General features: G+C 35.3%; 1 protein-coding gene across 7 annotated transcripts in view; it reads right to left on the reverse strand.

The window, feature by feature from the left end:
• Positions 1-15,597, reverse strand: part of DPH6 (diphthamine biosynthesis 6) — a 216,021-nt gene that overhangs the window by 113,508 nt on the left and 86,916 nt on the right. For 5 of the 7 annotated variants that reach the window (XR_012650751.1, XR_012650747.1, XR_012650749.1 and 2 more), the window contains 4 exons: positions 13,425-13,578; positions 12,011-12,142; positions 8,113-8,242; positions 4,429-4,603 (listed from right to left, as the gene is read on the reverse strand). Coding sequence is in view for 2 of the 7 variants with exons in the window: in XM_075030368.1 (XP_074886469.1) it covers positions 4,429-4,603; positions 8,113-8,242; positions 12,011-12,142; positions 13,425-13,578 (591 nt within the window). In the remaining 5 variants the exon portion in view is untranslated. The remainder of the gene's footprint in view (positions 1-4,428; positions 4,604-8,112; positions 8,243-12,010; positions 12,143-13,424; positions 13,579-15,597) is intronic. The other 2 variants (XR_012650748.1, XM_075030369.1) reach the window with 1 other exon arrangement.

Raw genomic sequence — 15,597 nt, forward strand, 5'->3', positions numbered from 1 at the left:
TTTGTTTAACAACAGCTAAGCATGCTTTTGGAAAACTGCAACCAGATAGTTTAAGCAGTCAGGTAAACTTTCCTGGTGCATATAACAGACAAGGCTATTTCCAACACCACCACCTTCTTTCAAAGCCACCTATTACAAACTGTGCACTAAGCTCTATCAGACCATTTTCAGTTTTACTGCAAGAGAAGGAACCAATTAGCAAGGGAACATTAGAACCACTGCAAGCATCACTGCCTTAAACCAGATGCAAGACACTTTATTCACACCATTGTTCCCACAGTACTTACCCGCGAATATATCATGCCTTGATGATCAGAAAAATGAAAGGAAAAAATAATTTATTTTAAGGTGAGTAAACAGAAAAAAAAAAAGAACCCGACTTCAATCAACTTATAGGTGTCTGAACATTGGAATCAGAGGGTAAGGACACTCTTTCGTTTTTTATGTTTGTGCTACTGAGTTCAGACAGTGTGGAGAAGAAAACTGAGAAAAAGATGCCTGAAGGATGGTGAAACTGGGATTTGGCAGCTGTCAGAGGGAAAGAACTGAGGTCACAAGGAAAAGCTAAAAGCTTCAACAGACATAATCAAGTCATAGATGCATACATGTCTGTATGTGTATAAAATACATTATGTCACCATCAAAAGATTATTGTAGAATATAAGAGTACGCTAACTTCTACTGTGGCAGTTTATTTCTTCATTTCCAGATAGAAAAACATGAAGAAACTTTGCCAAAGCAAACAAACTGTAAGTGCAAATAGAGTTTTAAATTACATTAACATACTAGAAGAACATCTGGTACAAACACTGTCAACTTTCCACGCATTCTTAGATAAGTATTTGTGGTTAGTGTTTCAGCTGCACTGGGCTTTTTTTAAAATTATTTTTCTAATGAACTATGGTCACAGTTCATAAATGCTCAAAGAATGTTCTCACAAAATAAATAATCATGAATAAGCTCTCAGTATAAATTTCTCACCCCAAACACTGCTTTGCAGTGCATCTTCATGTTTAACTCCCTCATGTGCAACTGTGCTGTTAGCTTTTGTGAAGATGGTAAGTAAGCTGTTTCTATACAAGCTACCAATTACTGCTTGTAATCCTCTAATTCACTGGTAAAACAGAATTAAAACATGAAAATAAAATACTAATCTGATAAACAACAGCAAGTAAAAACATGAAGTACTACCTTTAGTAAAAATACCAAGATACTAGCAATGACCAGCACAAATTGGGCTGGTGCTCACTACGGAACAAAGATCTGGAGGAAGGCAAACCACGTATCACATATTCGCAGACAGAACAGCCTAGATAGTCTGTGGTTCTACTGTTAGAAGGACATAATCAGAACACTTGTTATACATTACTAGGATCAGCAGTATAGCCTTTACAATAACTCTGACGTAGCTTATATTCCAGTTGCTGACATACACATTAAGATTGGCAGAGTTTCTGCACCAATAAAACATGTGGACCAAGAAAAATATATTAAATGATCTCAGGTTTTTCTTAATTATAAGAAAGTCAGTCAAATTGTATCTTACAACAGTTTACGTCTACTTCTCAAAAGTAGAAACATTGAAGTTGTTTTTAAAGAACGTAAATCCCAAATGCGGAAGGATGTTTGATTTTGCTATAAATACTTTGAAAATCCTAATTTTATTCTGCCACTGTTGTTTGGTGTCTATCAGACTGAGGTCAGGACATTCTCATGGCAAATTTCAAATTTTTACTTTCTGTCCTCATAGCACTGTTGGCAGGATCCTGCAAGGTCCCTACAGAATTAAAGTGATGCTCTGCTGAGTGATTTTTTGAGCCTGAAGTGTGAATTCCATAGTTTGCATATACTACCTACACCTTTCTGCTGCCAGCTGTGGTCTTGCAAGCCAGTGCACATCAATCCCAACTTGCAATACCCTGAATATTACAGTCTTTGGCCTATTCTGAACTGAGCAAAACCACTGTGCTAAAATACATGATGATTCCCCAGTGTCCACAAAACTTCATATTGGACAGAAAAAACAACAATTTAATTGTCCAGTTTTTATCAAGCAAATGACAAAAATCTACAGATACACAACATACGGGTAATAATCATTTACTGTTTTAAGATCATTAAGCTTCTGTTCCTCATACATACAAAACTGATCAACATTTCATCATCATAAATTTATTATAATTTTAAAATCATTTTTGTTGACTATACAGATTAAAAAGCCACCTTTGTTCCTTCCTTATTTATTCTGGAAAATATATTCTAGTCCTAAAACATACTGAAGTGCTTTACTTCCACTGGTGACCTTAAGAGCTTAATACCTGCCCATACATAGTCCGAGGAAGTTCTGAAAACCCACCTAAAGATTTTAATTTTGGAAAATTCACATTTAAGAAGATACAAGATCCATATCTTTCATTAATAAATTTTCAAATGCAAATATATTGTTTATGCACTTACACATTCCTCTATGATGTATTCTTATGAAAAGGTTTTATAGGTTATATCTTTTATATGCTATTTCAGAAAGAAAAAAAATATTTATAATACATTTACTGAAATAAATAAAAAAAAAAGAATATTCTTTTGATGTTTACTGGATCAAGCTCTGCAGAATAGAAATATGTTACCAAAAAGTCAAGGATTCTTAGCAAGATAAAACCAGGATAACGTTAAATATTGATACTTGGATGAACCACATTGGTCATAGTAGTAAGGCAAAATCTGTCAAAGGAAAATTAAAACTATTGCTGGTATGTATATTATCAATTCCCCATACAGATGTTTGTGGGCTAGAGACAGAACTTAGCCATAAAGGATGATGAGTGATCCTGTAGCAGAGGTACAGCTTTTCATTACTGTTTCTTTACTCCTGTGGTCATTGGATTTTAGAAGTAAAAATACTTACTTTCCACCTTAAGGGAAAATAACGTTGCTTGACTAAAACATTCCCTTAGGAAAGAAAAACCAAAAAAACCCAAACAAAAAACAATGGAAAGTTTTCCTTAATGATTAACTTGCTGACCAATGTTCCTGATTACACTATGTTTGAAGAGAAATGAGCCTTTCCTTGGCTATGCTGACTGTCCCATACCATCAGGAGATCCAAGAGACTGGCAGTGCCTGCTTATTGTTCATTTGCAGCACGGGACTATTCATTGGGTTACTAAAGCAATTTTCAGTTCACATCCTTTTCTAAATTTAGTCTATGCCAGCTCCAGGACAGTAATACAGATTAGTTGCAATGATATATCAGAGAAGTTCCTGCAAATACAAAGGTGCAAAGCTTATGAAATTTTATCTTTGAAGGACTATGTATGATGTGATACAATTATGACTGTCAAGGTGTAAGACTGAATGGAAGAAAGTTTAATAAACCTACTTTCTGCTTTCTCAAGAAAAACGGATATGCACAGATGATATAAACCCACCCTGCTATAACCACAAGGTTAATACAGTAGTTATCTACCAATATTTCATCCTGCAAATGAAACAAATTCCACATCAGCTTCTGAAGCAAAATACTATTCCTGAAATTTTTCATAAAATGGTACAAAGACAAAACAGAGTACAATTCCATGGCCATTATACTAAGTGGGTTTGCAGACTCAAAGAAGTTTCAGGAAATTTAAACAGATGCTATAACATGTTGCTTAAATCAGTTTGCACAACACAATAATTTGGACTGGACAATGTACTACACAAGAGGAGTATTGGTAAGAAAGTGATATATACATTTTTTGCAACAGAAAAGGTGAGATACTTCATCATTTGTCAGAATGGTACTAGCTGGGCAAGAGGTACCAAGTTAGGAAAAAAGCTTTTTATTCAAAGTTTTGGTCCACTTTTCCATGATACTTTACTGCCTCCTTTTCATACTTTTAAATAGTATGTAATATTCTATTCAGTTTGTTATTAATTTGAAAAAAAGAACAGTTCTTAAACCTTGCTGTACTTTTAAATGGTTAAGCAGTACGAAGAGCCTCAAGAGGGATTTCATTAAATACATATTTTAGGATTGACTTACCTATAAAAAAGTTTGAACTTGCTCGCTTTAAGCAAACAAATTTCAAATATCCTCAGATGTTCCTAAATTGTTTTTATATTCTAGGCAGACTATAAAAGTGTATGTGTAACACAATTACTTGGTCTAATTATAATATACAACAGAAGTAGGCTGTTCTTGAGATTCTCTGCAAAGAGTTAATTTAACCTGTCTTATGATCACAAAATGAAAGGCTGATGTGGGTTAAGTTTTTGTTTTGCTCAAAAGTTTTAAAAATATAAATTCAAAATGCTAATTTTTCTTTTTCTTTTTTTTTTTTACACATTTTCTTTTGCACATTCAGATGGGAGAGAAGGAGACTTTATAACTGTACTCATTTCAGTACACTGACATACAGTTCACATGAAGTAACAAAGATTCCCTACCTTGATGGACTGACTGTAAGGTCCTATGCTAGCAGGTGCCCAGTGGGAAATGCTCTGTACATGCATGACCAGTTTTTCATCACGTAACACATCATCTGTTGCAATGTCATACTTATGTGTAAGGCAGTCAATGCAAAACAGTACTCCATCAGGTAAAAGGGTTTCCACACATACTCTGAAAACACAAGACAAATATTTTTTTTCAAACAGAAAGTTTGCTTGCACCAAGTTTCAGCATTTATTTTCCATAGTTTTTTCATTTGGATACTATGTTATGAAATTTTGTCAGGAACAACAACAACAAAAAGCTATGGTATCACAATACTCTGCTAGCATTTGCATTGTTTTCTCCTCTCCAAATAATGATCAGCTTCAGACTTCCAGCAAGATAATCTCCGTTACGAAGGAGAAACTAGCACCATATCCAATGTCTTATTTCCATTTGGTTGTTTTTATAATGTGTATTACTTTATTAAGAATACATGAATTCTTTTATTAAAAAAACCTTGACCACAGAACTCTGGCAATGCCAGATAAATTATGCTAAGCAGCCTTCAGACTGAGTGTATCATCATATTCTTACGTCCATGCATTTTTCACTGAATCTCCTTCCAATGGTTGGACTAGAGGTTCAGGTTCTAAAAAGCAGCAGCTTATTGTTCCTTTACACACTTCTCACATGTTATCATGCAATACTGAGCATATTTTTCTGTTATACCTCAAGCTGCATGACAGACACACACTTATGACAGGACTGAAAACCTACTTAAGCATTCATTTAAAAAGTTCATTTTTGTTTGCTCCAAGGAAGACTAAGTGCCAGAATGGACAGACACACAGACGGTCTGTTGCATGTGGCCAGTGAAAAAGCAGGGGATATACAGGGGGAAATCAACATTTCAAAGCCTGAAAAATAATTATATTTGCAGTCCATGCATAAAAAAGTCATTTAGCTCCCAGCAGGAATCCAACAAAAAAACACTTGTTCTCTTTACATATCATATAACATAATCTTACAAAATTCTTCTCATCTTGCTTATTTCTTCCAAGAAAACTATTTTTCTCCCCTCCTCCCACATGCAAATACAGTATTTTTTCCTCATTACCATCATCATAAGTGTGGATGAATGGATTTTCTGCTTGGGCTGGTAAATTTTCAAGACAATTTTGCAAATTTAGTGCAGATCCACACCCTTGAGTCAGTGCTTCCAGCATACTGCTTGTGAGAACTCCCACAACCAGGTCTCTGTGCATAATGCAATGATGCAGCCATGCAAACTGCTGTATAATTTTTCTTCTGGACGAAATGCAACATAAATCTGTTTGTTCCATAAATATAATCATAAAAAGCCATTTTCCTGCAACTTCCTAATCTTTCTACATGTTATTTTAGTGATGGAAGACTACGTGGCTCACTATGCAAATGTGGAGGCTTAAAACATGCAGCAGCATGAGAAATGAAGGAAGCTAAATCAGGAGAAGTGTCATAAAGAGAACTTAACATACATAGGAGTGGAGATTCATTTTGTGTAGTTTACAGCTGGGACTAGATCCCTCCTCTGAAGGCACACACAACCAATACTCCATCCCTCTGTGATTTAGTAATCCTGGCCTGCAATCAGCATTTGAAGAAGCTTCTTCCTGCCCTCTTTTAGTCTCTTCTGACACCCAGACAGTGTAGGAGAATGTGAATCTATGATGATATACATTATCTTAACAATGTCTTTGAACTATTTGTCATGCTATACTTAAAAATCACATGCCTATACTACACTTCATATTTTGTAATAAGAGTATCAAATATAGTATTTTACATTAGAAAATTGCTAAACAGTTGGTTTAAAAAATATGAACAAGACATGAGGTCTGACCTCACAGTTGACCCTACTTTGAGCAAGGGATTGGACTAGATGACCTGCAGAGGTCCCTTCCAGCCTGTATTAACCTATGAGCCAAGTTGAATTTTTCAAGCTATGGCAGTTCTGCATACTGAGCATATTATCTCAGATACTTAAGAATATGAATTACTGTAATAAGGAAAAAGCCCTTTTGACAAAGGCAATAAATTTTACAAATGGAAAACTAGCGTTAACACACAACTTTTAAAAAAAAACAGAACAAAAATTTCATTGGCTAGGTGTTTGTTATCCAGTTTCCAATGGAAAAAAACCAAAACAACCAACACACCCAAACAACACAGGAATCACATACTGCATACCTAGACCATCAAGCTGTTTCATTATGTCAGAGGTGGACTTGGACGCAACGTTTAAAATTCTGTACAACAGATATTTAAAAGCTGTGATTTGGGGATCTATGAATGAAAGTGTTAGCATCAGAGTATTCAGAAGTCTGAAATAATTTCTTTTCATACTTGCATTCTTACTTAATATGTAAGTGCAGCTAAGCTACTCACTAACAATCATTATCTGATGGAAACACAAGATATTAAGAACAACCACACTGGATCAAGCCAAAGATCCATCTAGTCCAGTATTCATCTTCAACCACAGCCAAGCAGGGGAAGAAAAGGAACAGAGTAAGTAGATATTGGTACTGTCTTGAAACAACTCCCAGTATCTCATGATGTGCATCTCGGGCACATCCTCAGCTAACAATTTTGCTTTTGTATTTAACAAAATAAAGAGAACAAGGTGAATAAGGTTTGTCACAAGGACCTAGAAGGTTCCAAACCTCATCACTTTTAGGAAGACTTAATAATCATTGATAGTAAGGCTTCAGTAAGGCTTTTGAAACAATCTACCATAACATACTCATAGAGAAGCTGTTGCTGTATGGGCTGGATAAGCAGACAGTGAGGTGGATTGAAAACTAGCTGAATGGCCAGGCCCAGAGGGTGGAGAGTAGTGGCACAAAGTCTCACAGGTAGCCAGTAACTAGTGGTGTACCCCAGGAGTCTATACCAGGCCCAGTCCTATTCAACATCTTCATTAATAATCTGGATGATGGGGCAGAGTGTACCCTTGGCAAGTTTGCAGAAGATACAAAACTGGGAGGAGTGGCTGATATGCCAGAGGTTTGTGTTGCCATCCAGATGGATCTCAACAGGCTGGAGAAAAAAGCACACAGGAACTTCATGAAGTTCAACAAGGAGAACTTGAAAGTCCTGCACCTGGGCAGGAACAAACCCATGGTCCGGTATATCCTGGGGGCCAACTGGCTCAAAGGTCCAGAGAAGGACCTGGAGGCTCCTGATGGACACCAAGTTCAATGCCAGCCAGCAACATGCCCTTGTGGCAAAGAGGGCTGGTGATATCTTGGGCTGCATTCAGAAGGGCGTTGCCAGCAGGTCAAGGGAGGCAAAGAAACAAGAAAAGCAAACAAAATCCCACCAATACAGAAGAGTTGTCAGTTCAATCAAGTCACAGAGGAGAATTGAGACTTGCAAAATGTATCATTCTTCTGTAAGTCCATTTAAGGGGAGCATTTATAAACCTTATGGTATATATTAAGACAAGAATTTCTGACCCTAGTGTTTTTCAGTTGAGCAGACCTGATGTGATTACTCCAAAAGGCAGCAAAAGTCTACTTCTAAGTCTGTGAGGCACAAACATTTGGACAAAAGCTTCATAAATATGGTAACAATAATTCAGTATATTATAGTGTATCATAAATATACTATAGCAGTAGCATAAATATACTATAGCAGTACTCTAATCCTACCTTGCTGGTGGACACAAATCAAATTGTGTCACATAAACTGAATTTATAACACTGAAATCTTTCATGCTCTTCATATACAGATGAACCAAAATAATATCCTTCAGTTTCAATCCCTCTGAAGTCATATTAGCTGCAGGATAAAAATAATATAGCTGTTAAAGACAGAATATTTTAAATGTGTGTAGAAAGACAGCATAGGCATCCTGGTTTCATTCAGCAAAATCAACTGGTAATAACCTAACAGTTGTCTAAACATGACTGAAGGCTTTGCAACTTATTACCTTTCCCCACATAATACCTATTTTTTTCATGAAATTCTTTCTCATGTTAGTTTTCCAAATATACAGAAACAGAATACGAATAAATTTTATCCACCCTGAGCAGTGGCGAATTCTCGCCCAAAGAAAACATATCATGCATTAATGCGTATAGAGATACGTAACAGTCCGAATTCCTTGTATCTGTAAGTTTTATTATCTCCTATTTTTTTTATTTTCAGCCTATGACAGCTAGTAATCTATAAAGGACTTGGAATCACAAAAGTATAGAACTGGAAGGGACAATAAGAAGTCCTGTAGTGCATCACATTCTTCAAAGAAAAGATCAGATATTTATATGGTATTCCAGAGGGATGCTTGTCTAAGCTGTTTTTAAAAACCCTCACTACAATAATAATCTCCGCATAAACGAAGAGTTATAAATGGCAAGACAGACAATGGGAAACAGAAGTGCCCACAGGAGAAATGAAGGAAAGATGAGAGCAGAGGCAAGTTCAAGCAGACAGTTAAAGAAAAGATACTGGGAAGTCACAATCATCTGAATGTGTATGCAAGAAGATTCCAGTCATAGCACTTAAGGAGAATGTATTACTCTTACATAGTCAATACCACAACAAGACACGTGAATCAGCTCTGCAGTGTGGACCCTTTGTAACTCATGAGCAACAGAAACTAAATGAAGACAAAATCTTCTCTGAATATAGAACATATACAATAACAGTCCCATGTGACCTAACTTAAACGAGCTATGTAAAGTTCTTCTCAGTGTAGCTTTGGGGATCTTGTCCTTTAATGTTACAGTGTGTACCTGTATATACTTTTATATTTGTTTTCCAGTGGAGAAGTACAAGAGTATAAAGACAATCTCTGTTGGCTGTTGCTTCAGTGAGAAACAAATACTTTCTGCGTAAAACTTTTCTGTGCTTTTAAAGACAGTTCAGGAGTTGGCACTCTTCCATAAAGGTTAGTTTGGTCACACCAATGCTGAATTTTGCTCTAAATGTCTCAGATTTACTTAGTCATACTGCTATTAGTGTTGGCAATCTGAAAAGGGGAATTCTCACTGACAGAAAAGGAAGTGTGCACTAAGTGATATAAAAGATTATATAGCAACTGACATAGAACTACTATTAAGTCAAGATACATCTCCAGAAATATGAGCCGAGAAATTAGCATACAATGATAATTCTGTCCAGAAATATGTATGTATTTGAATGCTGCCTGACAGCAATCTCTAGGTCAATACCAGCTGCTATGTCACCAGTCAAGGAGGAAACAAGGACATTTTTCAAATTTTCAGCCAGCATTTTAGTCAAGAAGAAAGAGTTTTGGCCTGCAGTTAAAAGTTCTGCAGCATTATATGGAATACTGGAGGGGAGAAAAAAGCCCAAACTGACACCCCCATTCCCCCTGCCCCGGTCTAAATTTAAAATGCATAAGCCAACAAACTAACTCTAACTTGTGGACACATAACAGTATCAGAGCAAACTGAAGGCAAAGAGATTTGGATAAATTTGTAACTTCTAGCTTTATTTTAAAAAAATCTTCTTAAAGTAAGTAAAAGTACAATATCCTTTTCCTCTGCAATAATTAGAGGAATGATTGGAAATAGCTTGCCCCTAGCTTGTAAGCAGAATAAAACTGACCTCCCAAAGCACTCTATCTAGTGGAAAGGCATAAATGAACTAGTTACCAACCCACCACCTGGGTTCTTGACAACAAGTTCTGTTTCCCAAGGAGAAGACTCTTACACAGCACATCTCTAGGATGTACAGGGAAACCATACAGCCTTTCTGTCTAATTTCAAGCCATTCACTGCTCCTAAGAACTTATATAATTAAAAAGTCAGGTGAGACTCATCCTTACTTAGGCAAAACTGCCTAAAAAGAACTGACCCAAAAGGTAATATCGGCCAAAGTACAGCTTACTTTTTTTAAATGGGTTATCCAGGATCCATAGGCTAAGAGCCACAAAAGATGGTATGCAAACTGTCTACAGGAAGTAGCATTTTAAACTAAATTTTCATGTAATAACAATCTATGTAGTTCCCTTCAAGCCTCTGGAACGTTGCCATGGTACAGCTGCACAAGAGCTACTTCATATATAAAGCACTGCAATCTCTGTCATCTTCCAATCATATTTAAAGAAAAGTTTAGCAAAAGAGTTTAAGAAAATAAATGTAAACAGTGATGTACTGCATTCCCTCCCATTCTTGGCTTCACAAGAGAATTCCATCCACTTTACAGAACAACCATGTTTCATAACATCAAGTAATAAATTTCCATTTCTGAATCCCTTTGGCAGCACTTATCTGCTTTAGAGGTGATTAAATCAATTAACCCAGCAAAGAGGTTAAAAAGACTGTGCTTATGCCATTCTCACAGAACTGCTGTATAGATCGTGAGTTCAGAAAAAGCCTTGTGCATATTTGCAGATCAGTTAAGTTCTCAGAAACAAATAGTTTCTTTTGCCGTGACAGAACCATAATTCATTCAGTCTTCCACACCCACTTCCAAAAAGAGAAAAACAGAAGAAAATGTGAGAACTGGCATTTTCTACCAAGGATCAGAATATTACCACTTTTTTTTTACTATAATACAGCTAATGCAAGTAATTTGCTGAAAGCAATAGGCTACTGTACTAGTCAAAGACACATCTTTTTTAACAGATGCTAAGGCAAATTATATAATGTTTGTACTGGCAGATTTCCATTCAAATATAATGAGAAGATTTACACTAAATACTATTGTCTTTTACTAGACGCTTGATCACATCCACCTTGCTGATTTCTAAGCAACTGAAAACTAGCTTAATGATGTTCTACAAAGTAGAACTTCTTTGCTTCTGAAAAAAGTTCTAGGGTTTATCATCCTATATTCAATTATGACTACTCAGCTGCCCATGCAAAAAAAAAAAGATTTTACAGGACAATACCTCACACAAATTCATGAACATGAATATGAGCCTACCCATTTAGATACTAAAAATTATTTCAATTTTTATGAATGAAAAGAAGCCTGTGTAAACATGCTTTATTTAAAATTTAGAATGAAAAAAAATATGAAACAAAAATGTTCACATTTTATTTTATATGTCAGTATCTTGTAAGAGGGGGATGGATAGTAAGGGACCTGGATTTCATGATTCCCAAGATAGCAATGTCTCCTTTACATTAAGAATATAAATGAGATTTACTGCTACTGACCTAATCCTAGATGCCAAAATGTGCAACAGCTTTCTAGGAAACTTAATTTAAAATTATGGTAGCTACAAAAGTGCTTTAGCAAGTAGACAACATCCACAGCACACATGCACACTCACACACAGTATATATTGCAAGAAAGCTATAAAGCAAGTTATAAAGTAAGTACTGTGGAAATAGTGTTGTTACAGTGATATGAACACTACTCTGGCTTTCTAGGGTCTTCAAAAGCCAGTCAAATTATGATGTGTTCAGTATTAAAGCTGGCAGTCTTGATATCAATGATTCCAATCAAATACAAAATGCAATGGCAAACTGCCAACCACAACATTTAAAGTTATAAAACCATACGACAATACAGATTCTTACTTAATACCATATTAAAAACAGTATAGTTAACATTAACTGAATAAAGCACCTCGGAGAGAAGAAAATGCTTCCCTTGCTGCCTCTTGAGCATTTTTGCCTTTTGATGGAAGGAAGTGGGCTGTGATACCTGAAAACCACTGGTAACCACTCGGGGATTTTCCTGAACTTCCAAACATCTTGGCTATGGGAAATAAAGAAAAGCACTGTGATTATAATAATGAAAGATTTCAGATTAACCTAGAATATATTTTAAATTTTTTAAGTAAGAAGAACTTCTACAGAAAAATATTAAAAAAAAAAAATCACAAACTGTAAAAACAGCTTCAAAAAATATTTACAGACAAACAGATATAAACCAAAACTTAAAAGTAAGTGTGCTGGTAACAAAGCTTCCAAATGCTACTTGACAAATCCTTCTCCAACACTGCCTTCAGAAAATATGCCTGCAAGTAGTACTTAGCTGAGAGTTTCAGTACTTTCTTTCCTCCTTTCCATTTTTGCTGACCTTTTACAATTTCTCTACCTGTTTTGATACAGACTTGGCATAAGACGTGACACTGAAAAGCTAAAATTTTCAAAATAATCTAAGTGACACAGGAACAGATTTTCAAACTTATATGCCAAATTTTAGTGGAAGTTAGGTATTTAACCTGGTTCTGATCATATTAGCAAATGCATAACGCGTTTAGACTTTTTTTTAACATCCCACCAGGCACTTACGCATATTCAAGGGCATAAATACCATTCAATATCAAACACCATTACGTTATGAAACTTAATTTTCAGGAAAAGTTTACTAATCTTTGGGTGTAGGGTAACAGTGATGCTGTGGTAATTCAATGAGGTACCAATCTATGAAATCGGGTTTATCTTGCATTAATCGCCTCATGTTTGAGGCAGTGCTAGTATCAGGCATATGATTAGTTACTGCAGCTCACCTAAGAGACAGTAACTTGCTAGGCTGCTAAACCTGATCATGCATGTCACCCTGAGGTTGCCTGGGTGGGGAAAGACTCATACACTAAATAAGCAGGTTGAACGGTTGAATCTTGTACTTCGTTTCAGAGTTTGCTTGTCTAGCTTCTGTTTAAAAAACAGTAGAGTATCAGTACAGGTGTAGTTAGACCTTTTAAATAAAACTCAATCCCTCCACTCAAATGATTATATTATAGTAATTTCATTCACACAAACAGAACGCATAAATGTGTGTTTTCTGAAAGAAAGAAGAAAAATGGGTTATGCTCCTTCTGTAAAATAACATGAAATTCATCATTACTAGAGATCTATTCATTCCTATCAGAAAGCTGCATTGTAGTATGATCTCTTTTTTTTTTTTTCAGGCTGGTTATTAAAGGTCACGAACATTCTTTTCAGGAGTGTTCTTATAGTAATTTAACAGCATACTCCACCACGGCATGAAATCTTCAATATTATTTTTCTAATGAAAGCTGTGCAAGACTCACTGAAATCCAAAGTATTATGTTTCAAAGACTTCCAGAGGACTGGAATGTTTTTCTGTGGTTCACCCTCTTCTGATGAAGGGAAAATATCGTCATCATCGCAGCTTAGCTCACAAGAACAGCTATTGGCCATAAACATACCTGAAGATTCCCCCTGCTTGAAAGAAACATAAAATAAACAAGTAAATAGCATGCCAAGCAGTATGAAATCGGCACGTTGTATCATTCAAATTTTGGGTTTCGGTTACAAAAAATAATATAGCTCAATGGGTACGTAAGCTTAGAACAATTCTTGGAAGAACAGCATTAGGATTTCCCACTATTTAGATTGCAGAAACTGGCAGAATACAACGTGCTCCTGTTGACATATCATATGGAATAAAAATGCAGACTTAGTAATAAATAAGGACAACAGATATGAAAAATTATGAGACTCAAGGTAAGAGACAGAAAGAATACTATGATGAGGAAATGCTATTCCACAATTATATACAGGACAATTATGTTTTCCAAAAATAGTATAAATTAAATGAAAAAGGGAACAAAATAGAAAAGTAACAATTTTATAATTAACACTGTCACTAAACACTTGAAACAGAGCAAAAGACTAACAAGAAAGTTTTAAAACTTTGTGGAACCTTGAATGCAGTCCATGTAAAAAAAAAAATATTCTTTCTCTTTATCTCACAAAAGACCATCCTTTCCATCAAAGTCACCACACTTTGGAATGTTCAGAGTTTTGAGATACAGAAAAGAGCATTTCCCAAGATTTATACATCAAAGTATTTTCCTGACAAGGAAGAAAAATAATTCATGGTACCTTCTCTTCTTCCCAAACTCTTTCTTAGGCCTAGGAAGAAAAAACTACCCAGCGCACCTTTTAAAGCAAAATACATAGGCAGAGTGCATACTGACTAGTCTTCCAAAATTCTGTGTTCACTATATTTTCAACAAGTCATGTAATTACAGCATACATATTTTTTATTTTTTTTTATTTTTAGAGCAACTTACTCTCTTCCACCTGATTTTCCAAGGCAGCCTAATCCACATAGCATGTTGACTTTGGAATCACTACCTTGGCTAATACTACTTGTCTTCATCTAAAAACAATATGAATTATGACAGAATTTATCCATAAACCTGCATGCTGTAACTCCAGATTCTATTAATTAATTTTCTACTCATCAAAGGTCTCAAATTTCATATATTGTCTAAACTAGCATTTTACTGCAGGCTTCTTAAATACTAAATTCACAAAAATGTTGATAAAGCCAAATAAAGTAAGATAAAGAGTTGACAAAACATGAAGCCTTTGGCAATCCTTAAATATGGATTAGAAACTTGCTGAATATTCTTTTAGCTCACAAATTAGTGTACTATCTATAGAATTTCCATGCAAAATGTCTATGAAAAAGAATATTATTAATATTATGCAGCAAACCACTCATAAGGTTGTATGAAGTTTGACCCTCTGCATTCTCTGCTTTTTAACAATTGGATCTCATCAAGCTGTCAAACAAAATGGGATATATTAAAAATTACTAATCAAATTCGAATATAGTCTTTTTCTTAAAAAGTAATTTTATTGTATTTTTTTCTTTTCTTTGGAAAATAAAACATTTCTTATTGCAATTTCAAAAGTTTTCATATTAAGGAAAAAAAAGGCAGAAAGCTATAGTATGCATCAGAAGTCTGCAATAAGAACTCAGCATTTACATCAATATTTGACTTCACTGGAAAGAAAAAGGATCCAGTTAAGTTAAAGCAGTGTATTTGGAAATTCTCAGGAAAGGCTAAATTACAAAAAGGTCATTACCTATGAGAGGAAAATCAGCTCTGCTGCCTCTAAAAGGGCTCAAGGGGAGTTTTATAAGCACTGTAAACACTAAAGCTATGCTCTAAGAGGGACTGATGTTCTTTGATTGAACCTCATTTTATTAATTCCTTCAAGAAAGGCATGAAAGTCAAGGCAATAATCTACTTTATGTGAATCAATTGTACATGAGAGGTTAAAAGAAGTCAACTAAATGTAACATAATAGCACGAAGATGAAAACTGCCATTTAGCACAAACACAACATGCATTCCAACATTACAATATATAAGCATCCAACAGCATCTATACCATTCCCACTCACTGAATTACACCTTCAACTACTGCTGTCGGTTGATATATT

The sequence above is a fragment of the Buteo buteo genome, chromosome 6 (assembly GCF_964188355.1).
Source record: "Buteo buteo chromosome 6, bButBut1.hap1.1, whole genome shotgun sequence".
Lineage (NCBI taxonomy): Eukaryota > Metazoa > Chordata > Aves > Accipitriformes > Accipitridae > Buteo > Buteo buteo.